Source organism: Drosophila virilis, chromosome 5 (assembly GCF_030788295.1).
Source record: "Drosophila virilis strain 15010-1051.87 chromosome 5, Dvir_AGI_RSII-ME, whole genome shotgun sequence".
NCBI lineage: Eukaryota > Metazoa > Arthropoda > Insecta > Diptera > Drosophilidae > Drosophila > Drosophila virilis.
The window spans coordinates 4,625,762-4,652,987 of record NC_091547.1 but is presented as its reverse complement, the minus strand read 5'-3'; the positions used below and the strand labels follow the sequence as shown (position 1 = coordinate 4,652,987).

Genomic DNA, 27,226 nt, shown 5'->3' with positions numbered 1-27,226 from the left:
AAAAAAGAAACAAATTTTTGTTTTTAAACAAATTTGTTTTTGCTATTAGCAAATGGCGGCTGCATAAGCTATTGCAACGAACACAAGGCAATAGACTAGGCCATGGCAGCATGCGTGCTCTGTTTTGGGTGCTGCAAGAATGGCGAATCGTATAAGATATTTTCCGAGGCTGGTTCGCGGCTCAACATTTGCAAAACAATAAACAAACACTTTTGGCTGGAGGTAAGGGCGCGATTTCGTGCTAGTTGCACATTTGCTTTGATTTAACTTTTTGCAGCTGAGCAGCGCAGGCGGCGAGCAGGAGGAGATTTGCCGCCAGTGCTGGGAGTGCGTCAGCAGCTTCAATGAGTTCTATCAACGTGTGTACAATGCCCACCAGGAACGACGCTGCGATGTCAAAAATGTGCCCATCGAATTCTGCGACGAATCGGAGGCAGCCAATCCTCTCGCCTTTGGGGGAGAACTGGATGCCCTGGCCGAGGACTTCTTTGCAACTGGCGATGTCAAGGTAGAGGTGAACGAATTGGAGCCGCTGCCCAAGCTTGAAATGCTCGAGGAGCCGGTGCTGGCAGAGAAGAGCAGTGCAACAAAACGGACCTGTGCTGAATATCCAGCCAGTGCTAAGCGGCGCATTAAAAACGAGCAGCCGATGCTCGCCAGTGACTCGGATGGCGACATACCGTTGGCTGAGTTCCTGGACCTAAAAACGCCTGCAAAGCAAGCAGCAGCGAGCGATAAACCAATTACAGCCAAGGGAAGACAGCTGCGCCGGAGCTCTCGACGTGGACGCCGTTCAAAAACGCCGCCAGAATCACCGCCAACCTGCATGAAGAAGGAATTCGAATCGGAAGAAGAGCATGATAATGATGACAGGGAGTTTGTCGCAGCCGAGGCATTGCTGGGCACTGAGGACAGTGCCAGTTCCAGCGAGAGCAGCGACAGTGACTCCGGCAATAGTTTGCCCGACATTGAGCCAGAAGAACGTTATGCGGAAATACCCAAACGCATTGTAGTCAAGCCCAAAAAGTATCGCAAGCGTCCCAAGCCGTTGGTGCCGCCTGTGCGCATGAGCCGAGAGGAGATCGAGAAGCGTAAAGCACAGCAAAACGAATTCGATGAGATTATATTTGACTTTTTCAAGAAGCTGCCATGTCATATGTGCAATCTGCTGGTGCCCAACTTCGGCGACATGCGTCGCCATCAGCGCATGTCCCACAACATTGAGAGCGGCTTCATAGCCTGCTGTGGTCGCAAGTTTCACATACGCCGGGCTCTGGCTGAGCATGTGCTGGTGCACAAGAATCCAGAGCATTTTATGTGCACACAATGCGGCCGAGTCTTTCAGGACTCGAAATCGCTGGAGACGCACGAGCAAACGCACACGAATCCTCAAGCGGATGCGAAGGATAAGCGTATGTACCAGTGCGACAAGTGTCCCAAATGCTTCACCACAAAGGCTGCTGTCGAGTATCACAATGTGTCCAAGCATGTGCCCAAATCGGATTTCAAATACACCTGCCCCGAGTGCAATAAGAAGTTAGCATTACTTTGCACGATCTCCCAACTGTGCCTAATCCGGAATGCCTATTTTCTTACAGGGTGCCCACAGAGCGCAAGCTGAAGGAACATCTACGCTATATGCACGATCCAGAGACTGCCATCATCTGCGATAAGTGCGGCAAAACCTTACGCTCTCAGGCCAATCTAAAGAAACACCATGAACTGGAGCATTCCGATAAGCCACGTCCCAAGCCCGACCCGGTGCAGTGCGAGATATGCGGCACTTGGCTGCGCCATTTGTCCGGTCTCAAGCAGCACATGAGCACAGTGCACGAACCGCCGGGCGGCGAGCATCGCTGTCACATCTGCGATAAAAAGTCGACCAACTCGCGCGCACTCAAACGCCATATCTATCACAATCATCAGTGCGAAAGAAAGTTCCGCTGCACCATGTGTGAGAAGGCCTTCAAGCGGCCACAGGATTTGAGAGTAAGTGAAGACCTTTAAACATAGAAATTAGAGGAACAATGCTAATCAACTGTTTGCTCACAGGAACACACTTCCACGCACACGGGCGAGGTGTTGTACACCTGTCCCAATTGCCCACAGACGTTCTTTTCAAATGCCAACATGTACAAGCATCGGCAACGTTTGCATCGCGCCGAATGGGAGGCGGATCGCAAGAAGCCGCTGCCGCCCAACATAATGCAGCAAGCGGTGGGCGCAACAACGGCCATGAAGAAGCGTCAGACCAGCAGCGCCGGCCCAGCGCTATTCACGCAAACCGCTGAGCCCACCGCGGACGCCCCAAAGCAGGAATCACAACTGCAATAGTATTTAATAAGTATTTATGACATAGAAATAGATAAAAGAAGGAACTCATAAATATACTTCATACAAGTACATCCATAGATAACAGTTTGCATATAAGACATCTATTATTTCAATTAATGCTCATCCTGTGGAATGCGGATTGTCTCACAAATGCCCTCCTCTCGGTGCACGCTGGCCCAGTGCTGGGACAAATGCTGACTGATAGCCCGGCGGAAGACCATGCAAGTGATATGCGGCAGCTTCTCGAAGCGAACGCGCAACAGACCCAGCTTGGCCAGAGCAAAGCGCCAGTTCTTCATTATACTGGCATTTTTGCCCACATGCTGTGAATCGGGTGTGATGATGACTAGTATGCCCTCGGGACCCAACAACTCGTAGGCCTTCTGGCAGCAAAGCAGACGCTGCTCGGCACTGGGCATATACTCCAGTAGGAGACTAAATATGACGCAGTGGTAGTAGCCAGCAGGTAACTTTTTCACACTCTGATTACTTATCTCTGGTTGCTTTAGAGTGGCATCTACGTCCACAGTCAGAAAGTCGCCCTGCAGCACAAGAGCGCCCGGTGCCGGGCAGAGATCAATGGCTGTCACCTCCAGGTGCGGTATATTGCCAAACGGATTGAAGCAGCTGCCCACATCCAACAGACGCACTCTGTCCGGCGGCTCATCCATGTATGCACACTCAGAATCTGCCAGTTCGTTGTAGGACGCCAGCAAACGCTGCTCCCGCTGGCGCTTCTGCAGATAGATGCCCTCGGTGTAGAAATACTTGGTTATATAGTCGATGGTCCACTTGATGCGACTGCGCGCTTGCAGCTCCGTCTTGTTGGTATTTGATTCCCATATGCCAGCAAGTTGCTGCATTGCATCTGCATATTCAGCCAGCTTTTTAGCATTGTGCGGTCCGGTGTGCTCCTGCCAGGCGCGCTCTGCTCCGTATAATTTGGTGAGTTGCCTCAAGCTATCGTGGCAGCTCTTCACAATATTCGCCAAGCGTTGATGCTCCTCGGTGGCCATGGTTTTTGTTTATTTTCATCCAAGGCGCAACAAATGTGTGTGTGTGTGTATATAATTGAGATGAGCGATATTTACACATCTGTATACCTGTATTCTATGTTTGCCACCACTGTATAACATGTATACATTACCAACAAGGCGCAACAGCGCATATCAACAAAAGTATGACCAGCTGCAGATTATCTTTGGCATTTTTAGTGCCGCACTTTTAGGTCACACTGGCCAGCTGGCTAAACGGCAACTTTTTCAAAACAAAAAGTGATTCTCCAACGATCGCATCGGATTTAAATATATTTCAACAATATAGAAAGAGGGCTAATTGATCGGGTGTGTAATTTTGTGAATTGGGAAACACGAAACGACTTTTGGAATTTTCTGTATACACATATTTAGGAAAAGCGTGTCTCAGTTGTTTTTTACAGCAATAAAGCTAAAAATAATGTTCCCACTGGTATTTTAGTTAATCTAATTTTGTGAACGCTTCAAATAAACAGTATGACTAATCAAATGTTATGCAAATGCATATGGCTTGCACCGGTTTCCATTGAGCTGGAATCACTAATTACAAATATATCAAGTACACCCGGTATGATAATGATAAGTAGAGAGCCGATCGTGTGCTAATAACAACAACAACAACAATAACATGTGTAATATGTTATTTACTTACTCAAATGATTCAGCTGGAGAGTAAGCGAACATGAGCAAGCAAATAATGGGATAGGCTCGTAAACCGAGCAGATCAACCCATTCCAATTCACATCTGTACACATATTGATAAGAGTCGACAGACGAAGCGTTGTCCCCCTTATCAGATCCAAACACATTGACCATACACAACACAATTTCACGCCAGGCTAGACTGTTGCGAGCGGAAGAAAGAGCGCGATACAGATACATATGTTCATAGTTCTCAAAGTATATCATTCTAAAGGTCACGACTGACACGCACACACACGGACACACACACACACACAATGTATGTGACGCATATATATGCATGTGGTTTTTTTATGCCTATGGCAACATGAATATGACAGCCACGACGCACTCTTTGTACTCTATATAAGTTGTTCTGTATACGGCAAAGCAAGCTGATTTACAGCCCAATTCAGTTAAGTGAATAGTTAATTGTTGAATTAGGCATTCGCCAATTGATAAGGCTTTGCTAATCGAAAACGAAACGAAACCCATGTAAAATGTTGTCTTCGATCTACGGGCACGGATGGAAGGCAATGTAGTTATGTGCCTGGCATGCGGTTTGCCTTTCTTTGCCTCTGCTTATCAATCGCAAAACTTATCGCTAACTAATCACTGAAATTTGTTCTTAAAATGTTAACAGCGATTTGCGACGGCTGGCGATACGGTTAAGAACGCATCGGGCATTGCCGGAACAGTTCAGTTGCCGAAGGGTCATCAACTCGAACGCTTGCCGCTGCTCAAGTCTCCTCGCCACACACTACTCCGCCGTACAACATGAAGATCGAGTGGGCGCCCGTCAAAGTGCCGCCCAAGCGTCGCTTGGAGACTCTGGTCACGGGCCTCTTCACCTTGTTCTTCTTCACGCTGCCTCTGACATCGTTCCTGATCATGGCCCTACTCCTGGTAAGTAGCCGCAAGCCAGTTGTCCGTTAAGACCAAGTTTTCACTGTCTACTATTATGAACTTTTGCAGTACTTTGGCGGCTTTGTTGTACGCACTCTTCTGGTAATCTATACGGCCTACATATATATCGAGCACAAACGCACCTACTCCGCCATGGACGGCAATGGGTACGTCTCCCCCTACACACTCCCCCCCGCCCACTGCTAATGTTTATAAATTTATCTAGCTGGATGCTGAACCGCACGAACTGTCTGTACCGCATATATCGTAATTATTTTCCTGTGCAATTGGTGAAGACCGCGGAGCTGCCGCCCAACAGAAACTATATATTGGCCAGCTTTCCGCACGGCATTCTTGGGTAACTACATGCAGATAACTTATCAGCTATATATATATATATATATATATGTATGCTAACTTACCCACTCGTAGCACCGGCATTTGCATCAATATGGGCCTGGACATTAGCCTTTGGCTGCAGCACTTTCCCCAGGTGCGTCCCAAGGTGGCGACACTCGATCAGCATTTCGTGATACCCTTTCTGCGAGATTTGCTGCGCTGGTGGGGCTTGGTGTCCGTGTCCAAGGAGTCATTGGTCTATTATCTGACAAAGTCCAACGACCCAAAGCATTCGGACAATCGTGATGGCTTCACATCGAATGCTGTGGCCATTTTGGTTGGCGGCGCACAGGAGGCGCTCGATTCGCATCCCGGCAAATACATTCTTACGCTGAAGAATCGCAAGGGCTTCGTGAAGATGGCCATACGCACGGGGTGAGTACGGCTGACTGCGATAACTGCACGCACATTCACGGCATTCACTCTCCCATGAGCAGTTCGTCGATTGTGCCGACCATTTCCTTTGGAGAAGTCGACATCTTCGATCAGGTGGACAATCCGCCGGACTCGCTGCTGCGCCGGCTGCAGACGATGGTCAAGAAGCTGACGGGCATATCGCCGCTGATTCCCGTGGGCCGGGGCTTCTTCAACTATACCTTTGGCTTTGTGCCCTACCGTCGACCCATCGTGCAAGTTGGTAAGTGCTCAGCTGGGCTTAAAAGACTTTCGATCTCGGGTTTTAATGCGAACTGGTTCATTGCTTTAGTTGGCGCGCCAATTGATGTGGTGCAGAGCGCACAGCCGGATCCGGCGTATGTTGATGAGCTGCACGGCAAGGTAATGGAGGCTCTGGAGCGCATGTTTGATCAGTATAAAGATAAATATATGCCGAACGCCACAAAAACACAACTTGTAATACACTAAACGCACGGAATAACTGTTTCGCGGAGCTGCCAACTTGCCCACAAAATTGCCACATTGGCATTTACTATGCAGCCAAATTCGGTCACACTTAAAACTGAAGGCGTTACTTTTCAAATGACTTCGAGCGTAACGCAACAATTGAAAATAAACTGAAAAACAAACAAGTTGCAATTGTTAGATGCGCAAAAGTGATGTTAAGTGATTAATCTAAATACAATTTGTTATAAGCATTGATCTATGTTTAGCGTTTAGTTAATTATACACAATAATAAAAAAGGTTAGTTGGTTAATTTTAACGAAAGCGTATGTTCTTTTTATTATTAATATTATTATTATTAATTTACCAATTAAATTTGTTGCTTCGTACATAAATATTATATACAAAAAAAAAAAAAATGAAAAGGAGGTTTCAAATTTCATATTGGAAAACTTAACTAAATTTTGCTTTTGCGCTTGTGCCATAATCTTTAATCCATTTCAAGTTTTAGTTCATTAACTTTTTCTCATTTGTATATACTATATAGAATTTTGGTTTAACAACTATGTATAAGGAATTTTAAAAATACAATATTATGCTACACTAAATTCAATCGCAGAACTTTCGAGTAAGGTACAATTAATTTAATTTCTCATTAGCAACCAATCACCGTTCATAAAAGATATTTAGATAAAAGCAAAAGTGAGTGGGAGAAACGACATCAAATGAAATTCTACTAATTAATTGTAGTTGGCTTCATTACTAAATTATATAAATTATCTACGAATATACACAAATCAATGTGCTAGGAAATTCTAAAATACAATTTCAGAAGGAACACTTGGCATAGTTGGGTTCTGGTAATGGAAATTAATGATGATTTAATGGGAGCACGAATTCTGTTTACCAATTTCTGGATTCGACAAATGACACTTTATGGAAAATGCATTGGGAAATCGAAACTCTCAATAACAACAATATCTCAATTACTTTTAGATGCATATGATTATCTTTGTAATTCTTGTAAAAATAATAATATTCTGTGGGCTTTTGCTCAGAGTCTGTTGACGCAGTAGTTAAAAGGATTGCAGCTAGTTGAATATTTCGTTCCTATATTAACTCTCTTTCTTTATATATCTATATATATCTATGTACTCCTGTATGATTGGGATCTAGTTAGGCGTGGGTGTGCGTTGATGACAAAAATAAAATATATATATATTCTGTTTTAGAAGCAATTTGATTGCTGCACATTCCAACTATATGAGTACAATTTAATTAATTTAAGTTCGCATTTTTTTTCCTTTGGCATAAATTTGTTTATGTTTTTGTTGATGGATGAGTTAACATTTCATTTTGTTTTATTTCAATTGATAAAAGAGCCTAAAAACATTTGCTAAATCTCATATCATTTAAATGCTAGCTCTCTCTCTCTCTCTCTCTCTCTCTTTCTATCTCTCTCTATCTGTCTCTATAAATTATTTCTAATTATTTTAGGTACTAGCCAGGCAGCCGATTTGCGAATGGGCGCAACAATGCAAAAGGTTTACGATATTTGCTGTGCTTCCAAAAAGCGTACTTCTTTTATCTAAATATTTTTTATATATTTTTGTTTTTTTTTTGTTTGTTTTTTTTGTTTTTTTTTTTTTTTTTTGGTTGCTTTAAATCAATCCCTGAGTGCATTTGTTTGCTTCATATTTTTGCTTGTTTTGCGTCTTGCTTGATTGCTGCTAAGTTTTTGGTGTTTGTTTTGCTTGTTTTGTAATTGTTTTGTTTTTTGTTTTTTTTTTTTTTTTTTTTGTGCTAGTTTAATTAATAATTATTAATTTGTCGCCTTGAAAGTATTCTCAGTTTTCAGCATTCCAGAATTGATTTTGGTTTCTGATTTATTGCGCGGGTGCTCTAATTGAAAAAAGTTTACTCATTAACTACATTAAGATACGAATTCTTTACATATATATATATTTTTTTGATTTTTTTACCAATCTCAAAAATGGTGGCAAGTGCTTTAGTTAAGTCAAGAAAAAACGTTAAGTAATTTGTTAGTTTGATGGATTTTTTTTTTTGGTTTTTTTTTTTGAGTTTTTTTGAGCGCAAAGGTGCATGGAAGATTAACAAGGTGTGTGTGTGTGTGTGTGTGTGTGTTTTGGCTTAAACCATTTAACATTGAACATTTTGAAATCGTTAGGTTGTTCTTTTGTTTGTTTTTGTTGGTGTTTCAATTGCGGGCCTTGCGTTGAGCTCTAATCGAATAGTTTAAGTTAGTTTCATTAAATTTGTTCATTTTATAAGTATGTGTATCTACAAAAGTTTTCATTTTTAACAATTTTCAAATATATATTATGAATTTTGTTGGGAATTATTTTTTCGGTTTTATTTATCGCAACAAATATTTATATATATTATATATATATTTTTTTGGGTTTTTAGTGTGTATATTTAATATATGTATATATATATATATATATAATCTGGTAATTAGATTTCCTTTGTATAATTACAATTGAATTTATAGTATGTACGTATTTGTTTTCTTAGTGTCCATTTAAGAGTTAGTATATGTACTAACTGCACAAGTACACGGCCCGTAATACAATTGCGTTTAATTCTTGTTTTAATTTTTGTTTTTTGATTAACGACAGTTTCTCTAATCGAATTCTCAATTTGTTCGGCTAGCTTCCCAGAAACATTTGCTAGGTTTTTAATTTTTTTTTTGGCAAATTAACTAAGTTTGGTAGCTTTTTTTTTTTTTGAATTTCATGCACTTTATAAGAATGTTTTTTTCCTTTTTGTTGGATTGCATTTTAATTTAGCTATCAGGTTGCGGGTTTTCCTTTGTTCTTGCCTTTACGGATTACAGTATATATTTGTATATATCGTCTATATATCTTCTAGTTCTACACATGATCAGCTCGCGTTCCATTTTTGGTTAGTTTTAACTTTAAACCTACACAAAATCTATATTTCAACAATAAAACACAAATTGAGACTTACAATTAAAAAGGGAAAAAACAAGAGTACAATTCTATAAAATTTATAAAAAATTTCAATATACCTTTCTCTGTATATATATGTATATATATATATATAGATATATATATGGTTAGGTGTGTGGGTGTCTGTGTGTGTATTAGTGTATATATGTCCTGTATAACTATATATTTCTGGTGGTTAGAGCTGTCTAGACAGCCACAATGGCCGCCATCTACGAGGCAGTCGGCACGGGATTAAAATAATGCAGGCCGTTGGTCTAGAAGGCAAAAATGAAAATAACATAAGATTAATATGAGTTATCGGTGAATGAAAAAGGTATTAGGTACGCACCGCCATATCGTATTCGGTTATATAGGCGGGTATTTCCAGCTGATCCTTTGTTATGGCCGAATACAGGTGCTCGACGCCGGGCAGCGAGTGCACCTTGGCCTTAATTGCGGGCGCCATGAATGTGGTGAACCACCAGGTCATCATTTTAGTCCAGAATGTCGGATGCACAATATAGAAGGCCTTCAGATTCTTCTTGTATCTGTGGATTAGTTGAAGATTTAGTACCGACCAGAGAGAGAGAGAGAGAGAGATAGAGTTAATTCTGTCCGATCGACTTACTTATATGGCAAGACACTGTAGACCTCACGCAGCCAGTGCAGCGATGGATAGTTGTTGGTGGATGTGAGTGTATGGAAGTAGGCAATGACATAGTCGCCCTTGACAATCGGATCGAGCAGCTTTATCAGATACAACAGGGCCTGCAAAGGGATTATTTCAGGGATTAGTTGTTGCTCTCAAAGTTGAATCGAGTGTTTTCTTTACCTTCTCCAGGTCAAGATTGTGTGCTGGAAACCATTTGCCGCAGAACACAATCACGGGTCGTCCCAGACGATCCACACCGCTCTGATATAGACAACCGATGCCAGACACCTCGTTCAGATCCTCAACTTGTGCGCGCTGCAGCAGGCGTTCATATCTGTAAAGGGGGCGTAAAATGGAAAAGTATTTAAATTGTGGATGGAGTAAATAGAAGTGTAAATAGAATTTCTTATTGGCAATTCACTTCAACTTGTTATTGATACCACTCAGTTGCTAATGGCTTATGGCTAAGCCAAATAATGCGTATACGACGTGTTGGCCAGCTTTAAAGTATATTGTTTAGTTAACTAAACTGTTAGTCAACTGATTCGGTAGCTGACGGCAATCAAATCATGAGCACGAGTAGCTGTTGTACTCGTAATTGTGTTTACCTTGCTGTCCGCTTAAAATTCGCAACACATTCATATTCACGACATGTGCCTGGATATGAGTTAGTTGGGGCTTTGGCTTTATTATTGTGCTAAAATGAGCGCAAATATTTGGGCGATAAAAAGCGAGCAACGCAATTAAAAAGTAAAGTAGAATGTATATAAATATTATTTTATCTGCTTTTTTTTTTTGCTAGGCAAAATGCAATCAAAGAGTACAAAAATTTGTGTGCATAGAGGGAAATTACAGCTGTTGAGAACAAATAAACAGACTGTTTAACATTTCAAAAAACCTACATTTTAACTGGCACTGTTAATAGCAGCTTTATTTATTAACAGATGCTAGGACTAGCAGCGGGCAACTGTGCTCATTTAATAACTTAACATAGTAACAGTGATGTGAAGCTTAGACAGCTTCAGCTGTTAGTTAGAAGTTAGGGTAAACTGTGCACAGAGAACAGTTTTACACACTGTTAACAGCCGACTGTTGTTTACAGAAAAGTCCTGCAGTTAACAGAGACAAGCGAAAATTTGAGACGTACGATCTAAATATATCTCGAAATTTAAGCCTTGGTTTTTTTAAATAAAATTCCTTATATTTTCCATGCAGTTTAATTGTTTGTTTTTTTTAGCTAAAATGTTGATCTTGCGCTTTGTGTAGAGCGCCTGACTGAGTCATTTATGAAATCGTTGACTTCGATATAAATTCAGGTGGCAAATGGTGTTAATTAACCAGTTTCGAATCGGTTACTGGCACACGCCTCACCAAACTTTTTGTAGGTGTGTGAGTGTGTATGTGTGTGTGTGTGTGTGTCTGTTTTGGCTTGGTGCAAAGTGACGCAGGTAAACGCAACTCCGGTAGCAGCTGAGCGAGTGATAAGCCGTAAACCCGATAAGCCCAGCGACAGCATCTGCAACGCATCCGAAAAGCAGATTAAGATAAAAGCCTGCCCTCGTATAAAACGAATGTGACGCATTGTGACGCAGCGTGCAAATAAGATACATCTGTATGCATATCAAATATATACATATATACTATATATACTCTCTAATAACTATACTAAGTATACCCTGTATATTTATGTACTAACAATTAGCGTGTGAAAATTGTTGTTGCTGTTGTTTTTGTGATTATTCTTTTTAGTTAATTTCGAAAATGAGTTAAATTAAAATGCAGTTTTGTGGCTCAGTTATTTAAACTGGCAACTGGGCATTCGGTAGCACGTTTAGCAGCTACAGTGAAAGCTGCCTAAGTGGAACTTGGACATAATTGAGCACTCACTAAATGATGGCAAGTTAAATTAGTCTAGCTGAACGGAAACTTAAAGTTAGTTCCACTTTCATAGTTTATAAAGATGTTGCAGACACTTTGCCCAGTTACTACTGTATTCATGGCCAATAGCCTGCCTCAAGCCCGCCCGCAAATTGCATGCTATTGTTCAGTTTGAATTGACAGGCATGTAGGTAAAGTGGAACCGGGCGCAACATTCCCATTCCGATTCCCATTCCCAGGGTCGTGGGTGAACGTGGTTTCAATAATGCATGACTACTGACAAGCTGTCTAAAGGACCCCATCGATAGTTATGCTCAATTGGCATATCGAGCGCTATATCTATAGACGACAACTAGTTGAAGTTATGAGCCATAATCGAGACGAGTCGAGCTCATGTTGAAATGACGTCACGCAATTAAAAACGAAAAGAAAGAAATGTCAAACGTCATCAGAGCAAAGAGTTTTGCGCTGGCATGTGGGTGGGCGTGGGTTGAAAAGTGCTTCAATCCGTCGACTGACAATGTTTCAATTGATTTCTTTGGTCAATGTTTACCTCTCCTCCGGCGTCTCCATGAGCTCATCGGCTGCGATAATGTCCCCAGTGGTCTCCTGCATGGGACTGGAGCCCAAGTCTATGGACGTCATGCCCTCGAGCATTGTCATTGTGGGTCGGGTCAGGTTGGGTCGAGTTAGGTGGGTGGATGGGTTGGGTACTGTTGTTGTTGTTGTTGTTGTTGTTGTTGTTATTTGTTTCTATACAGCTGCTTTGGTTTGCTTTAGTAGCTGGTTGTTGTTCAATTAGAATGTTGTGCTCGCCTTTTACAGGTTTATCGATCGAGCGAAACGTAAAACGAAGAAACTTTATGGAATTTTGCTTATATTTGCCCAATGCAATTTCTCATCAATTGACGCAAATGGCGCAGACGTTTCGAGTCTTTCAATTACGTTTCAATTTTAATTTTTTCTTTTTTTTTTATTAATAGAATTCTCAATATTTATTTATTCGAATTGTGGCAGCTACTTTTGCCAGACTTTTGCGTTGCGTACGGAAGCCGCGTGAAATTGTTTTTACTTATGAACCGAAAAATGTACAATATATGTACATATATATATATAAATGGATATTATGCTTGTGTATATATTGTATTGAGTTTATATAAATCAGTTGGCCAAACTATTCGAACCGTATTCAGAGCACACACGACCAAATGAAACGAGCTGCGTTTCTCGACTGAACGAACGGCGGCAGCTCTTCAAATGCTTACCAAAAGCCAAAACACGCGCTCTCTCTCTCTCTCTCACTCTCCTTCTCTCTCTCTCTCTGCAGCTCTCAGCTGAGTGTGCGAAACATACGCAGACGTGTGCACCCCAAGAGACGCACACAGCAGGAAGTGCACACACACGTTCGCTCTCGCAGCCACACTCTCACGCGCTCTCGCAGTTGTAAGCTTTCCCTCTCTCTCTCTCTCTCTGTCTCTCTCTCTCTCTCTCTGCAGCTGGCGACTGCGCCTTTGCAGCTGTACAATGACATCAACAGCAACAATAACAACAACAGTTGAGGGAGCACAGGCAACTATCCAAGGACGCGCCATGGACTAACTGACTGATTGACTGGGCGACTGCCTCTCTGCCTGCCTCTCTGCCTGATAGCCTGCCAGCCTGACAGCCGACAATCGCATAATGCAAATGTCGTGTCTGCTTTGAATCAGTTGAAAAACAGTAAAAATTTCTATTTTTTCTTTATGTGTGGCACTTTGTTTTTTTTTTTTGGACAGCGCCAACGTGACGTATGCGCAATTTTCATTTAAACCAAAGCAAATAACAAACAGGCGAGCCATAAAGTAGAGAGCATGTGTTGGCCGAGAATGCTCGACTGGCAGATACCCTGCATTAATGCTCTCTTATATTATTATTACTTGAGAGAAAATGTTGTTTGTCAAAAATCAGACAATAAAATATTTTTATTTCAAAATAAATATTTTTTCTACCTCAAGAATGCTCTATGCATCGAGTATTCGAGCATGCGTCTAAGCAGATTTATGCTTAAATATGCCCATGCCCATTTTTGTGATTTACAGGGTATAAACAGGGGAGCCACTGTGAACCCGCCTGAATGCATTGAACCGAACGGCTCTGCCCGATTGCCTGGCCTGTTTACATGAATATAATATATGTATATGCGTGTTACTTATATATTATAAATTTATTAACATTAATTTAAGATCTAAATATTTAAATGCATAACAAATGCGATGACACACGATACGACTTGTACAAATCGAATGCGGTTGCATTCAACGAACTGCAACATTTCGAGTGCTAATTACATTTACAGTCAGTAAGGGGAAAGGGGGGGGGGGGTGAGGACTGTGTGGCCCATAATTGAATTGACGGGGGGCCAAAAAAAAAATATGTGAACGCATTTTGACACTGACAAGTTGCAATGCTGAATTTCAAGTTGAAAAGCCAAAAGTTATTTAATTTTATGCGCATCATTTGGTTTTTGTTTTTGTTTTTGTTTTTTTTTTCCTTAGTAGATATTCGCTATGCATACTCCGGATTGGTCTTGGATTCGTTTTGGGCTCGGAATATGTGGTGCAAAATGCAAATCGCGGCGCAATAAAGATTAAGGCTAAGGTCAACGCAAACTTTTACGAAGGCGTTTTGAGACGTTTTTTTTTGTTTTTTTCACTGGAATATGCTGAACAAAATTTAATAATATTTTGATAAGAGAAACTTGGGCTATTTATAGACAAGTTCAAACCCATTTATGATATTACGATTTGCTATCGATAGAGTTGGGAATTGAGCCGAATTCAAAGGCTTTCAATACCCAGTCGGATGGATTGGCATTTATTTTTAGGCGGAACTATTAGGCAGTTATATTTAGCAAGTGTGAACAAAAATATAAATGATATTTGGTATTTGTGCTTGGGACATGCTAACGATGACGTCGACAGCCGCAGGACAATGACGTCACGTGGCCTGGCAGAGGCCCAAGAAAGTGCCGCTGCGATAAGGGATTTTGTTTTTGGGGGGGGGGGGGGGGGCGGGGCAATGGGTGAAATGGACTACAATTCCACGATACTCGTTCGCGTGCCAATGTCCTGTAAAATTTGCATAGGCACACAAATGCCAGGCAGTGGCCGGGTGCAGAGAGAGTGGGGAGGGAGGGGAACGGAGTTGGGCTCAACCAAAGGCAGGCAGTCAGTCCGAAGGAAAGCCCGGTCAAAGAAGTCATTTGTCAGACGTTTAAGCTATTTCCGGCACGCGCACGCTAAATACACGAATTCTCTATTTATTTAAGAGCATTACGAATGATCTAACAAAAAATGTGTTTATGTGGCCAACTAAGGGCACTTTTATGAACTGCAGACGGCGCCCAGTTAGAAAGAAAAGCCTAATTTGAACGTATTTAATGACGCAAGCGGACACCTGATGTCGACTTGATGTGACCAGTCGTCTGTTTACCTGATTCCTTTGACACATTGAGGACAGAGGAAACAATAATAATAACAACACGGGGCTTACACATAAACAACATGCTAAAAACTCATATTACGATCTATTCTTGAGGCTCCTCGCTCGAAATAGCATATGATACAGATTTGATACTCGATTCGTTCGTCTAGGGAACATTTATGGGGAAATGTTTGAGCTTATTTTATAGTTAATGTAATTTTGTAAAAGGAGATATTTTTGTTGTAATATTTGTTACGAATTTTAGATGTAAAATGTATTTTTAATAACAGGAATAATCGATTAGATAGTATTAGAAGCTTGCTCCTATTAATAAGAATACTTTACTTGAATTGGGAGCTGTCTCCTTTAGCAATCTCTCTCTCTTTCACTCTCTCTCTCTTTCACTCTCCCACTTTCTTTCACTCTCTCAGTCTCTTTTTCACTCTTTCTTCCTCTGCCTCAATCTTACTCTCTTTAAGTTCCTTACCTCCTCACTCTCCCTCTCTCTCTCTCTCTCTCTCTCCCTCTGGCAAACACTCACCTCTCTTGATGCTCCATGCCTTCAATGCCCTCGGCAACGACACTCTCATAGACGCCAGCTCTGGGTCGATCGCTCAGCAAATGCTGCCTGTCCAGATCGCGCTGTTTGTGTGAAAGATTAAGAAAATGTTGTTTAATATGAGTAAAAGAGAGAGAGAGAGAGAGAGAGAGAGAAATCGTTACGCACCTGTAGCTGTGCCTGCAGCCCGCTGCTGTAGGAATTGAGGCTGAGGCCATTCATGTCCCGGGCGCCATACTCCAGATCCGAGCTGTTGCCCTCCATATCGTGTGGACTAACGTCAGAATCGTCGTCAGCTATTGGAGCGGGAAGGCGAGAGAGAAAGAGAGAGAGAGATGCAGAGAGACGTTTAGTATAAGGTGCATTGATATTTATGAGATGCCAATGCATTTACATGAGAACTCAAATGAGTTGTTTATCATGTTTGTTATTGTTTGGATCTATTATCAGTTGGATCTATTATCAGTTGAATCTATTATCAGTTGGATCTATTATCAGCTGGATCTATTATCAGTTATCAAAGCTCAGCCTCAATGCCTTGTTCGGCTTTTGTTGTGCTGCCCCAACTTCAGCGCTGCGTAATTTGATATCAACTGAAAGCGACGTCGGCGCCGACAGCTTTGGGACGCCGCTTTTGTTGGCTGCGTCGACGTCAACGTCGACTGCGATGCGAGCAGCGTAAGAGCAGTCAGTTGAAAGGAGGCAGGGAGACACCATCTCCCCCCCACCCCCTCTGCTGGCAGAGTGAGGGCGTCAAATCTGGCGATAAGCGAGTTGCGTTGTTTTTGTTTAAACGCTGACATGATTTAACTGGGCCAAAACGAACTTTGCCAAGACGACAGCAGCGACAACAACAAGAACAATAGAATTGGCCAGAACTACAACAAGAGCATCTGCTAGAAACACGGCTGACACTCGTCTTAACTAACTGTCGCGATAAGCCGCACACAGTTAATTCAAATGTTTGACTATGAATTCATTTGATAAACTTGCGTGTTACGTGCGCCACGAAGTAGAGCCTGCCCAGTTAGCCAATTGTGGCAAATCTGCAGTGAGAAGTTCAGCGAGCGAACTTTGATCTGGCAAGACTTCTCCTTTCCAATAATTAAACTTATAGCTCAAACGATTGATATGAAATGAAGATTTTTCTTCAAGGCTTCTTGTTTAGAATCCCGCAAATTGATATGTTCTTTTTATTAAAGTAATGTTGTTAGATTTATATGCTGAATTGAACTAGAGGCCAGACCATGAACACAAAGCCAAACCTTATAGAAACCTCTTGAGTCTTAGTCGAGTTTTAGGTGGGGTATTTCGACCCATGTTCATATAGGATTTTTGAGGGTTTAATTTATGCATAAATTTCGATCAAAAATAATCTTGCCAGATTTAGAAGCCGAATTGATTTAGAAGCCAAACCTCGAGCCAAACCTGACTAAAAGCAAAAACTCTTCCATCGTGGAAGCTTTGATTTAGAAATATATAATAATAAATATATGTATGCATATATATATTTTTTTTTATCAACTATGGGCATCACGATTAATATAAAAAATTGCCGTGCCGTTAAAAGCTGCATTTAAATGAAATTAATTCGAATTATTTGCAATATTTTGTCCCCACATTTTGCAGCTGCCTCAAAGTATGCAACACTTTTTCTATCTCGCAGAGCAGCTGCTGACGTCATTCGCTTGAATTGCTCAAAATTGTCTTTTTTATCAGATTAGCGCATTTTATAAAAGGCTATTAAATGCTTTTGGCACATCACTTTATGCATCTAGATCTAGAACACGTACATATATCCAGTATTAGTCACAATTTTCAAAATTATCGTGCCAATTAGATCACTTACAAATGCGAACTGTTTTGTTTTGCGCGTTTCAGCCGAGACGCACTTGTTTTTAATCAATTGTGAAAAATAAAGTAAGAAACCCGTTGGAAAATTGCGTTCAATTAATGCCGTTTGCCGTTTGGCTGACCACGCGAAGGTGTCTTTGGAACGTAACTGAAGCCTTAGCAATGTGTGTGGAGGCAATTTGAACGAACTCGGATTCGGATTGGGAATGGGAATGGAACTCGGCAAACGCACAAGCATATATCATGTGTTCGTGTGTGTGTGTGTGTGTGTGTGTGAGTGTGTGTAGTCTAATCTTATCGACATCGACATTATCGGCAGCTGTCGAGGGGCTAAACAAAGGCAAGAGCCCAAGGCTGATGCTCTACAGCGAATGATAACACACGCACACACACACTCACGCACACACGCACACACACGCAGTGCAGTCTTCACAGCTGATAACCAATAGCTGATTAACGATAACTGATAACCAACAAGCCCGTCATCGTTTTAATACTCACCATGTCGATGACGCATGTGCACACTGTGACTGTGCTGCGGATTGCGTATGATGCGTATCTGTCGATCCGGATCCGGATGCTGTGGCTCGCCCAGCTCGCCGCCCGTATCCTTGGGCAGCTGCCAGAGCGCGCTGCGCTCCTCCAGCTGATCGCGTGGAAAGTAGAGCGGCGCCAGCACCTCATAGGTGCCACGCTCACTGCTATTGACGCACAGTATCACAACCTGCTGTGTAAACTTGTCCAGAAAGCGGCGTATGGTGCCTGTGAGAATAGAAAGGCATGATTAAATGACTGTTGATATTGAGTACATAAACAATACTGATTTGATTGAGGTACAGAGTACAAAGAAGGCAGGCTACTAAGAACAAGTGCTGCATAATTTATGGCCTAAACTGTTTGGGAATTATAGCGTAGCATGTTTCTTATAGAATAGAGTTGTAGTTGCAAGTAGTCCAATGATTGAGACAAAGCTTGAATATATATAAATCCAAAACTGATGTATATATAGGATAGTAAGCTATACAGAAGCTGCCGTAAGCAAAAGTAGAAGGTTTCAGTAAAATGCCTTCACAGTGAAAAAGTTCTCTTTCAAATATGCTGAGAAAATAGAAATGAATTGAATGAATGAAGAACCCTTCTTAAACTGCCTGAAGGGGCCGCCTATAAATCGAGAAAAATAAATAAATTAGGCATTCATAATGCTTGAGTAATATCTCTAAAATTAAAACATGTGCCTAGAAGATTCTACAAACAGAGCACATGCGATTAGACAAACGTAAGACTAAATGACTAACCGAGAGATAGGCAAAGATAATACAAATATCAAATGAAATCATAAAAAAAAATCAGATCAGATCAGTTTAGTCGCTAGATTTCTGGCATTACTCACGCAGGGCAATGTGCGCGGCCACATCGGCTGGAAAGGTCTTCTGATTGCCACTCACATTGCACACGGCGATGGTGCGCAGATTCAGCTCCTTGGCTTTGCAGAGAACATTTCTGTGGCAGATCAAACGATAGAGAGAGAGAGAAAGATGCATTAGCAAAGTTTATATGAAATGTCGGCTATAGGGAGACTCACCTGTAGCAACAGTGCAGCGCATTCTCGGCGGCCGTCTTGAGCTTCTCCTTGTAGGCGGGTGCAACAGTGTGCAGAACATACTTGGCTGGCAGATTGTATCCACGCGTTACGCGTACATCACCAATGCGGCACTCTGCGAAGAGAGAGAAAGACAGTTTAAAGGTTCTGTATAGGACTGTATATGTAGGCCCTTGGCTTACCCTTTACAGTTGTGCTCAGTTCCTCTTTGAGCTGATTGCCGGCAACGGCGATAATGCGCTCCGATATGCTATTGCTTTCAGTCAGGGTTTCGTCGCTGCTGTTCGTGATGGCATCCACCTGCAGTGTGGTCATGTCGCCATCCCTGTTAAGGCAAAGGGGATTAGTTTACGAGTCAGTTTAGAGCTAATGCACTTACCAAATCACCAGGCGATTGTTGACATCTTTGGATAGGGGAAAGGGACTGCAATTGTGCCGCGGTCCGCCGAGCGTTGAATAGTCCGTTAGGGGCAGCCGTGTATCCGTCTTCTGTGAGCCACCCCAGGTGGCCAGGTTGTCCAATTTGACGAGCTAATTGAATTGAATGTGTTCCTTCTTTATAATTATTTCTGCTATAACAGAGCTTAATTTGAAGACTTACACACGGGCTGGTGCTGGAACTGGAACTGGAGTCGAACGCTTTGAAGTCCACATTTGAGTTAGTGTCGAGACGCATTGCGCTATAACGAGTTGGGAATTATTAGGGAGGTTGTATATATAACGATTGGAGACGTATAAAATGAGTGTGTGAATGTGTGAGTATAAAAGGAAAGAGAAGTGAAAAAGAGGGAGATAGAAGGAGACTTAGAGAGCGAGAAAGAGAGAAATGAGAATTACAGAGAGAGCTAGCGAAAAAGATTGACAATCTTAGTAAGGCTTTTGAAAGATTAGAAATCTGTAGAAATCTTGAAGGACTGTGGGGTAAAGATCTATGATCCATGGGGGAATATTGATAGGGGAATATCTCTACGTATATGCTTAACGGGCAACAGGGTATACAAAGCGAGCTGCCGCCTTTCTTTTGTATTAATCTGCACAAATTTGAAGAAGCTGAACCGAAGTTCAGAAATTGTCAATTAATATGTCAAAGACTTCGATAAACTGTGGGCCAAGCCAACGGCCTGTTGGCTGTCAGCTGTTGCCGTTTCGAACTGGTTCAAACTCTATGAATACACTCGGCTTATCTAAATTTAACCAGACCAGACGCTGTGAGTCAGCATCGAAGCACGACGAGCGTCAACGAACTCGTGTTGTTCTAGCCAAATGTTTAACTAGTTGACATTCTAATTGCCACTAACAGAAAGAAACAACAGTAGAAGAAACAAACAAGCTGAACAACAAGCGAAACAAATGAAAAAATCAAATTGTTTCATTTGGTGAATACAACAAATGGCAAAGAATTTTTATTTTGAGCGAGTGTCTCAGCTATCTCGCGCCTGGAAAACAGCTTCAGCTGACATCTGGGCAACGTCCCTGCCCCTCGCCCTACGCACTGGAACGAGCTCTATTTATGGCATGTGCGTCAGACGCGTTGTGAATGGCAGTTTGCTAAAACAAAGGCGCAACGCCCAAAGCCCTTTTGCAGCCTGCCACCTGCCATCTGCCACCTGCCACCTGCCACCTGCTATCTGCCACCTGCCACTTGCAACGTGCAACAACTGCGCCTGCAACGCGCTGGCTTTTCTAATTGCCACAGCCACAGTGGGTAACATTGACAGCTCCCTACCTTCCTCTCTCTCTCACTAGCTCTCTCTCTCTCTCTCTCTCTCTGTCTCTCTGGCTCGGCTGAACTTTGCACTTTTGCACAGCAGCTATGCAAAGCTGCAGGCGTTTATATCGTATATACATATATGATATATAGTATATAGTATATGGCATCTGGTGTATACTTATATATATTTATATAGCTCTGGCAGTCTGGCCTAAATTGGTTTTGGTAATCTGGCTCAAGGTGCTATTTTCGAGTGCGGCCGATAACAAAAGCACAGCCAAGGCCCTTCCCCCTTGCCTCCGCCCAAACCCCCTTCATTATATAAGAGCTATACTATATAGCTTTATTTTATATATGCACATTGATAAATTCATCTGCAAATGTTTGCATTCCAATTCACAATGAAGAGGGAAAGGGAGACTGCACAACTTGGTGAATACCCCGCAAATTTCACCATAAAAATAATAAACGCTTTCACTCGAAAAGTATTCCCTTTTGCGAGTCATCACTGTACCAACAACAAATGAATATGCAATAACAAACTGATGCGATCGCATTCTCATTTCGGGGGAATACCAAGCAAAATGCATCCAAAGATTGGCTTTTAAATATAAAGCTTTGAGTTGATGTGGAATGTGAATATTTTGTACATCGAAATATCACAATATGCCATATTATACATAACTGTAGCTAAAATCGAAGAATTTACATGCCAAGCTTCATCAAACTAGCTCTAACAACTCCTGAGATCGCATAGGCAGTTGGAGAACTAGATATAATGATAGGGTGGATTTTACATGAAAAACGAATCTGTTTGCCTTGGTTCTTAATAACTTTAATAATAAAGTAATACTTTATATAGTTGGCCTTACACATGATTCTTTCAAAGTAATACCCTATAATACCCCCTTTTGAAGAGCTTGTGCAAAGAGAGTATATGTGTGCCTCTATTGTTTATACTGAACTAACATTAGCATACGTCCAAATGCGTCTGCAATTAATTAATTTCTGTTGTTTCAAGTTATAAACCAATTATGACCAAAATGCTTTGAGGGCTGTTGCATACAAATTATAAATTTAAGCTTTTATGTAATTCATTGTGAATTACCCAAGATTGCTTTGTATTTAAATATAGCGGGGGGTTTTTTTTGTTTTATTTTTTGCTGAAGTTTAATTGTGAATTGGAGATTTGTTAATATTATAAATTTAAAAGTAACTTCTTTCCCAGGGCTGAGCGGATTTGCTTGTCTAGCCTGAACTATTAATTCTGATGACTTGGCAAACACATTTCGGAGTTCCAGAATATTTGCACTTGCAAACTTGGCTGACAGTCGCGGAAGCCGGAGATTTGCGTCAGACTCGGACGTGAATATACAAATGTCACCTTTTTTTGATAATAGCCACACAGTTGGCTCATCAAGAAGGTATTTGTGTGCCTTGTGCAGGGCACAGAGGCAGCTAATAAACAAAAGTTCGCTTACAATTCGCAACTAGTTAAAGCGCAAGGTTGTAAAACAGACTAAAATCAAGCGAACCAAGAGATTATATACATATATATATAGATTATGTATGTGTGTTTGTTAACTGAAAGATAACTTAACAGTCAGCTCTTGAAAAAGCTGACTAAAAGCTAATAAAACAACTAAATCAACTGGACGAGAGGAATGCAAAGCAATGCATTTGCTAAATATACTATATATGTATATATGCAGGCACTAGTCACATAATACCCTATACTATATGCACATATAGTATGCCCATTTGTTAAATCTACTATATATATGCAGCTCCTAGTCACATAATACCCTATACTATATATAGACATATATTATGACCACTTAACGGGCTATTTTAAGACTTAATTTGTGCTGATGATGTGATTTATTTGTTTACAGTTTACATTTCAGCTATGCCAAGGCACACACCCTGTATACAAGTCAAGCGGGTCTCGGCGGTAAATCAAAATTGACAAATATTTACATGCTAGAGAGAGGGAGACAGGGAGAGCGGCAGCTGTATGTGCAGGTGTTGTCGCTTTTAGTTTTAGCTTTTGTTCTTATCCATTCTAATTGCTAATTTTGTAGCCATAGCCGAGTAGTTGCCAGATATCTGAACCAAACAGGCCTGCAACACTCCAACCCCTCCCCCCCCCCCCCCCCCCACAGGTGTGTTTGTGTGTGTGTGTGTGTGTGTGGGTGTTGACTTTTGAATGAATTACGTCTCAGCTTGGCTGTGCTTGATAAGCGCCGCGCTCGACTGTCTAAAACGTAAGGCAAATAAATGCCGTCAACAAAAAACTTGGTGCCTGCCTCTGTGTGTGTGTGCAGGTGTGTGTGTGTAGGTGTGTGTGTGTGTGTACGTCAGACGATCACATCATCGTCAAATAGTTTATATTTTAAATTTTTTTGCTGGGTTTGCAGAGATTTAGTTGGACAGACGCAAGCCCAACTGCAGCCAATGGCCAGTTAAGGCACATTACGTATACGCCGCGTGCACCGCAGTCAAATGTCAAAATGCAAAAGGCATTAAATATGAACCGAATGGCACGCCCACCATTTGGACAGCCCACTTTTGGGCTCAGTTTCAGTCGAGCAATAAGCCAGCGACTGCTTGTTGACGAAAATTAATGGGAAGTTGTTGCGTCTACTCCTTGGCTTGTTGACGTTGACGTGCTACAGTCAATTATATTATTCTGAAACGCAGTACCATGTTTTTCACTTCGTTTCTTGTACTTGTCGGTTATATGTCAAACTGTTCCCAACTTGAATTGTATTTGCTCCACTGCAATTACGAGTGGAAACGGGGGAAACGGGAAACAAACTGGAAAATGCACATGACGCGGCGCAGTATATCTAATAAATAACAGACAGTAATTGGTAATTGTTGTATAAGTGGTTGCATTATAGAAGTAAATACGAGCCCGTGTAGAACTTGCGCTTCGCTGTTAAATTATTTAACATGAATGTTAACCTTCTGCTGGATACAGACCTTTTTTGCTTAAATTAAGCGAACTATTCTTGGACTGAATAGGGCACAGGTTGACCAGAGTGTTCTTGAGTTAAGGTAAATATGAAATAATGCTAAAATGAAATTTTTTGCATTGCAATGCATTAACATGCATGTTAACTTTTTAAGCTTAGAATAGAGCGCTTGAGTATTCATTGATTAGCTGGAGGCAGAGCATCTGCTCTCTCGATGACAGTCTTCCATTTCTACAAGTAAATGTGAAAAAATGCTAAAAATTTACTTTATCTTTAAAGTACATTAACATGCATGTTAACTATTTTTTAGCTTAGAATCGAGCACATGCGGAACATCTGTTCTGTCGATCACAGTCTGCTTTTTCTACAAGTTCAGCCAAATCTTAAGTGTGCCGTTGACTCCCAAGATACTTCCAGCTCGTTGCAGCTGTTCCCCAGTTGTTATTTGTATTATTTTTGTCGCATTTTGTGCTGTATTTTGGTCGCGTTGCAGCAGTTTGTTTACGCTACACGCTCAATCCGCCAAACTGTTGCATAATCAATGCGAAATTTGTCGCCCACATGCTCAAGGACTGCCAAGGACTTCTACTAACAGGTCTTGGCCCGGTTCCCCGAGGCCCATATATATATATAAATATTGTATATATATGGTATATATGTGTGTTGTGTGTGCATGCGGTAACTGCGCTTGGCACGAAACAAAATATTACGTATACGGCCTGTTGGCAGTGTCCTTTGCTGCCTTTTTTGATCTCTGGCCGAAAATAAGTCCATAAAGAGAGACCAAAAGAAAACGTAAGCAACGACATATTACGAGTGGGAGAGAATGGAAATGGAAATGGGCAGGGATTGGGCTTGGGAATGGGCATACCAAATGACAATGCCAACTTTTTGTACCAGTCAGCGAGCGTTCGATTTGTTTATCTTCGAATTTCGACGCTTAACGTGAACGGCAAACGTGGTTGTTATTGTTTTTGCCACTCTTATTACTACTATTGTTGTTGTTGTTGTTTTGTGTCATTTGTTGTTTCGTTGTTTATATTTATTTTGAATGCGTCATTCGTCGCGCTTTGTGGGCTCGGTCTTGGTCTCCGTTTCAGTATCTGTTTTCGACTCTTCACAATCATCACAGTCGGGTCGAAAACCAATCTGAGAGTTAAGTATAGTTCTCTTTGAAAGAATAGATCGATTGCCATCATCATCATGATGTCACTTTTAAATTGCCTCAATTTGCTGCACTTACGACTGCATTTATTAAATAATATATTCACATTTTGACCAAGCTATAAACGCATTCGTGTGTGGCTCGAACTGGCCCCATTTGCCATATCCGATAATTGATATCAAAATGAGTTGGTTTTGTATATTTCTCGTCAATTCCTCGTATTTCCTAGCTAAGCTGCTTATTAATAATTATTATAATCGTTATGACAATCGTTTGTATTGAACACGCACAGTGGGCCATACTTGACAAATGCACAGCAAAAAAAATAATTCAATTAATAATCCAAGCTGTATTTGAAGACGAACTGAGCATTTTACCTGAACAAAGTAATATTTGTTTGTTATGAAATTTCGCGAATTGGCCCACTGTGCCAATGCCTAATGTTAACAAATAATAAATGTAATAGAGTTATCAACAGCTTTTTGATATCCGAGCACTTATTGGACTATTCGCATATCCTGTAAACAAAGCTAATGGGTATACCAACTGTTTAAAGTGTACTCCAAAGAGAAGTCGCAAGTTTTTACTGAGAAGAAATGTTAGTCAAGTCAAATGAAAATGATATTATAGAACTCTGAACATAGAAATCAATATGCCCCCCTCAGGTCTGGCACTGGCATGTGTACACCTTAAAAGCATTTGATAATTGAACTGCAAAAGCGCATTCAACCGGGGAATAGCAACAGGGTGCACAGGGCTGCACAGGGTGCATATGTTATTGAATAAACAAAGTGCAAAGTACATGTGCACACAGAGTCTAGTGTTCGTTTATGGCATTGAGCAAATGGTAAATAACAGGGTATGGCGAGGGGCAGCTAAGGACAGGGGCTTCTCCAACGCTGACAATTAATCAGTTATGGTGGTATATGTGGGTCGTGCGGGGTATATTTGGAGTGTGTGTGGCATGTTTGCGGCTGTCAAACACCAACTGGGCTACTACGATATGAAGCTAGGCCTTGGCTTCGAATTCTGCACACCCACACACACACACATACATACATGTATGTACACACACCTGTCTATATTAAGAGAATTATATCGTTTTATTGCATTGCGCTGCACGTAAAACCGAAAAAGTTTTGATTGCTAAGCATAAAATAACTGCACATTTCTCCCATCCCATTCTTAAGCCGCGTTCACTTACAGTTAGTTTGTTGTTTTGCTCTCTCTTTCCAATGCTGCTTCAGCTGCGTCGGCGACGGCGGCAGCGGCGGCGGCGGCGGCTGCTGCAGCAGAATTGGACAGCAAAACCGTTGCACAAGCCTTGAAGGTTACGTTTTGATACGTTACCGACACAGATGCATGTGTGTGCGCGTGGGTGTGTGTGTGTGTACGTGTGTTTTGCAGTAATTCTTGTCTATGTATGTGTGTGCGTTACTGTGGCTTCGGCTTTGGCTCTGGCTCTGTGCCTATCGAGCCCAACAAAACTTCTATTGTATAACTAAAATGCAGGCGCAGGCAACTGTTATATTGGTTAAGATCTATAGAAAACGGAACTTGAAAAGAATTGCCTTCAAAACTGCACGCACATAAACGGCTTTGGTGACTTTTACAAAAATGAAAACACCGAAAAGAAAAGCCAGCTCCATCAAAAATTTACACACAGGCACAGACACACGTACGCTTGTGTGCGGGTGGTAGTGTGCGAGGGGTGTGGGCTGGGGCGGGGTGGTATGAGTAAAATGAAAATGCGGCAGTCAGTGTTAGGCGCGGTGTGTGTGTGTGTGTGTGTGTGTGTGTGTGTGTATGTGTGTCAGGTAACTCTACGAGTGTGTATATGTATGCATGTGTGTGTTCAAATGAAAACTTGAATGCTTTAGCTTAATTTTTACGCACTTTTCTCAATGGATACAACTCGTTTCACAATTTACGCACTTCCCAGCACTCGATGCTTATTTCCTTTGGTTTTTTTTTCTATTGTTTGTTTCGCACTTTTTGTTGCTTTATTGCCTTAACTTCACTCTGTGCACTCTTTTTTTTTATTGTTGGTGTTTATGTGTGTGTCTTTTAGTGTTTTGTGTGTGTGTGTGTGTTGCAAATTAACTGGCGTAAACTCGTTATCTCTGCCCAACGCTCGTCACGAATTCACGTTCGACACTAAAAGCTCGGGCTTAGACTTCTTGGAGCTAGAGGC

At 41.5% G+C, this 27,226-nt stretch overlaps 4 protein-coding genes across 8 annotated transcripts; 2 read left to right on the top strand and 2 right to left on the bottom strand.

Moving 5' to 3' along the window:
• The first annotated feature begins 81 nt into the window (after positions 1-81).
• Positions 82-2,403, top strand: LOC6626305 (transcription factor grauzone). The gene is made up of 4 exons (XM_002048748.4): positions 82-222; positions 278-1,536; positions 1,599-1,989; positions 2,053-2,403. The coding sequence occupies exons 1-4, from the start codon at positions 103-105 to the stop codon at positions 2,332-2,334; spliced, it is 2,052 nt and encodes a 683-aa protein (XP_002048784.1). The 5' UTR covers positions 82-102; the 3' UTR covers positions 2,335-2,403.
• Samtor (S-adenosylmethionine sensor upstream of TORC1) lies at positions 2,367-3,484 on the bottom strand. The gene has a single exon (XM_002048749.4). The coding sequence runs from the start codon at positions 3,348-3,350 to the stop codon at positions 2,448-2,450; it is 903 nt and encodes a 300-aa protein (XP_002048785.1). The 5' UTR covers positions 3,351-3,484; the 3' UTR covers positions 2,367-2,447.
• Positions 3,485-3,585: 101 nt separating this feature from the next.
• On the top strand, positions 3,586-6,512 carry LOC6626307 (2-acylglycerol O-acyltransferase 2-A). Of its 2 annotated transcripts, none has more exons than XM_015174104.3 (7): positions 3,586-3,677; positions 4,693-4,955; positions 5,025-5,122; positions 5,182-5,313; positions 5,388-5,729; positions 5,792-5,991; positions 6,061-6,512. In XM_015174104.3, the coding sequence occupies exons 2-7, from the start codon at positions 4,827-4,829 to the stop codon at positions 6,216-6,218; spliced, it is 1,059 nt and encodes a 352-aa protein (XP_015029590.1). In that variant the 5' UTR covers positions 3,586-3,677; positions 4,693-4,826; the 3' UTR covers positions 6,219-6,512. The 2 variants fall into 2 exon arrangements, with proteins under 2 accessions (XP_015029590.1, XP_070066596.1); XM_070210495.1 differs by lacking the exon at positions 3,586-3,677 and adding an exon at positions 4,309-4,329.
• Positions 6,513-8,893: 2,381 nt separating this feature from the next.
• On the bottom strand, positions 8,894-27,196 carry Gdap2 (ganglioside induced differentiation associated protein 2). 4 transcript variants are annotated; one of them, XM_002048751.4, is made up of 13 exons: positions 26,929-27,196; positions 19,777-19,855; positions 19,555-19,706; positions 19,358-19,500; positions 19,158-19,290; positions 18,966-19,075; positions 18,077-18,337; positions 15,890-16,017; positions 15,704-15,804; positions 10,003-10,156; positions 9,799-9,938; positions 9,520-9,718; positions 8,894-9,445 (listed from the first exon to the last, which is right to left on the bottom strand). In XM_002048751.4, exons 2-13 carry the CDS (start codon positions 19,849-19,851, stop codon positions 9,401-9,403), a joined length of 1,641 nt encoding a protein of 546 aa, XP_002048787.3. In that variant the 5' UTR covers positions 19,852-19,855; positions 26,929-27,196; the 3' UTR covers positions 8,894-9,400. The 4 variants fall into 4 exon arrangements, with proteins under 4 accessions (XP_002048787.3, XP_032291607.1, XP_032291606.1 ...); XM_032435716.2 differs by lacking the exons at positions 18,077-18,337; positions 18,966-19,075; positions 19,158-19,290; ... (2 more) ...; positions 19,777-19,855; positions 26,929-27,196 and adding an exon at positions 17,571-17,713; XM_032435715.2 differs by lacking the exons at positions 18,077-18,337; positions 18,966-19,075; positions 19,158-19,290; ... (2 more) ...; positions 19,777-19,855; positions 26,929-27,196 and adding an exon at positions 16,116-16,158.
• Positions 27,197-27,226: the final 30 nt, after the last annotated feature.

Excerpts from the sequence above, each read along its gene's own strand:
- Samtor (XM_002048749.4), bottom strand. The coding sequence starts at position 3,350 with ATGGCCACCGAGGAGCATCAACGCTTGGCGAATATTGTGAAGAGCTGC.
- Gdap2 (XM_002048751.4), bottom strand. The coding sequence starts at position 19,851 with ATGCGTCTCGACACTAACTCAAATGTGGACTTCAAAGCGTTCGACTCC. Across the intron at positions 19,707-19,776 it reads GTTCCAGCACCAGCCCGTGT|CTCGTCAAATTGGACAACCT; the intron begins GTAAGTCTTCAA and ends CAATTCAATTAG. Across the intron at positions 10,157-15,703 it reads GGCATGGAGCATCAAGAGAG|ATATGAACGCCTGCTGCAGC; the intron begins GTGAGTGTTTGC and ends CCCCCTTTACAG.
- LOC6626305 (XM_002048748.4), top strand. The coding sequence starts at position 103 with ATGGCAGCATGCGTGCTCTGTTTTGGGTGCTGCAAGAATGGCGAATCG. Across the intron at positions 1,537-1,598 it reads TGCCCCGAGTGCAATAAGAA|GGTGCCCACAGAGCGCAAGC; the intron begins GTTAGCATTACT and ends ATTTTCTTACAG. Across the intron at positions 1,990-2,052 it reads AGCGGCCACAGGATTTGAGA|GAACACACTTCCACGCACAC; the intron begins GTAAGTGAAGAC and ends GTTTGCTCACAG.
- LOC6626307 (XM_015174104.3), top strand. The coding sequence starts at position 4,827 with ATGAAGATCGAGTGGGCGCCCGTCAAAGTGCCGCCCAAGCGTCGCTTG. Across the intron at positions 5,314-5,387 it reads TTTCCGCACGGCATTCTTGG|CACCGGCATTTGCATCAATA; the intron begins GTAACTACATGC and ends ACCCACTCGTAG. Across the intron at positions 5,992-6,060 it reads TCGACCCATCGTGCAAGTTG|TTGGCGCGCCAATTGATGTG; the intron begins GTAAGTGCTCAG and ends TCATTGCTTTAG.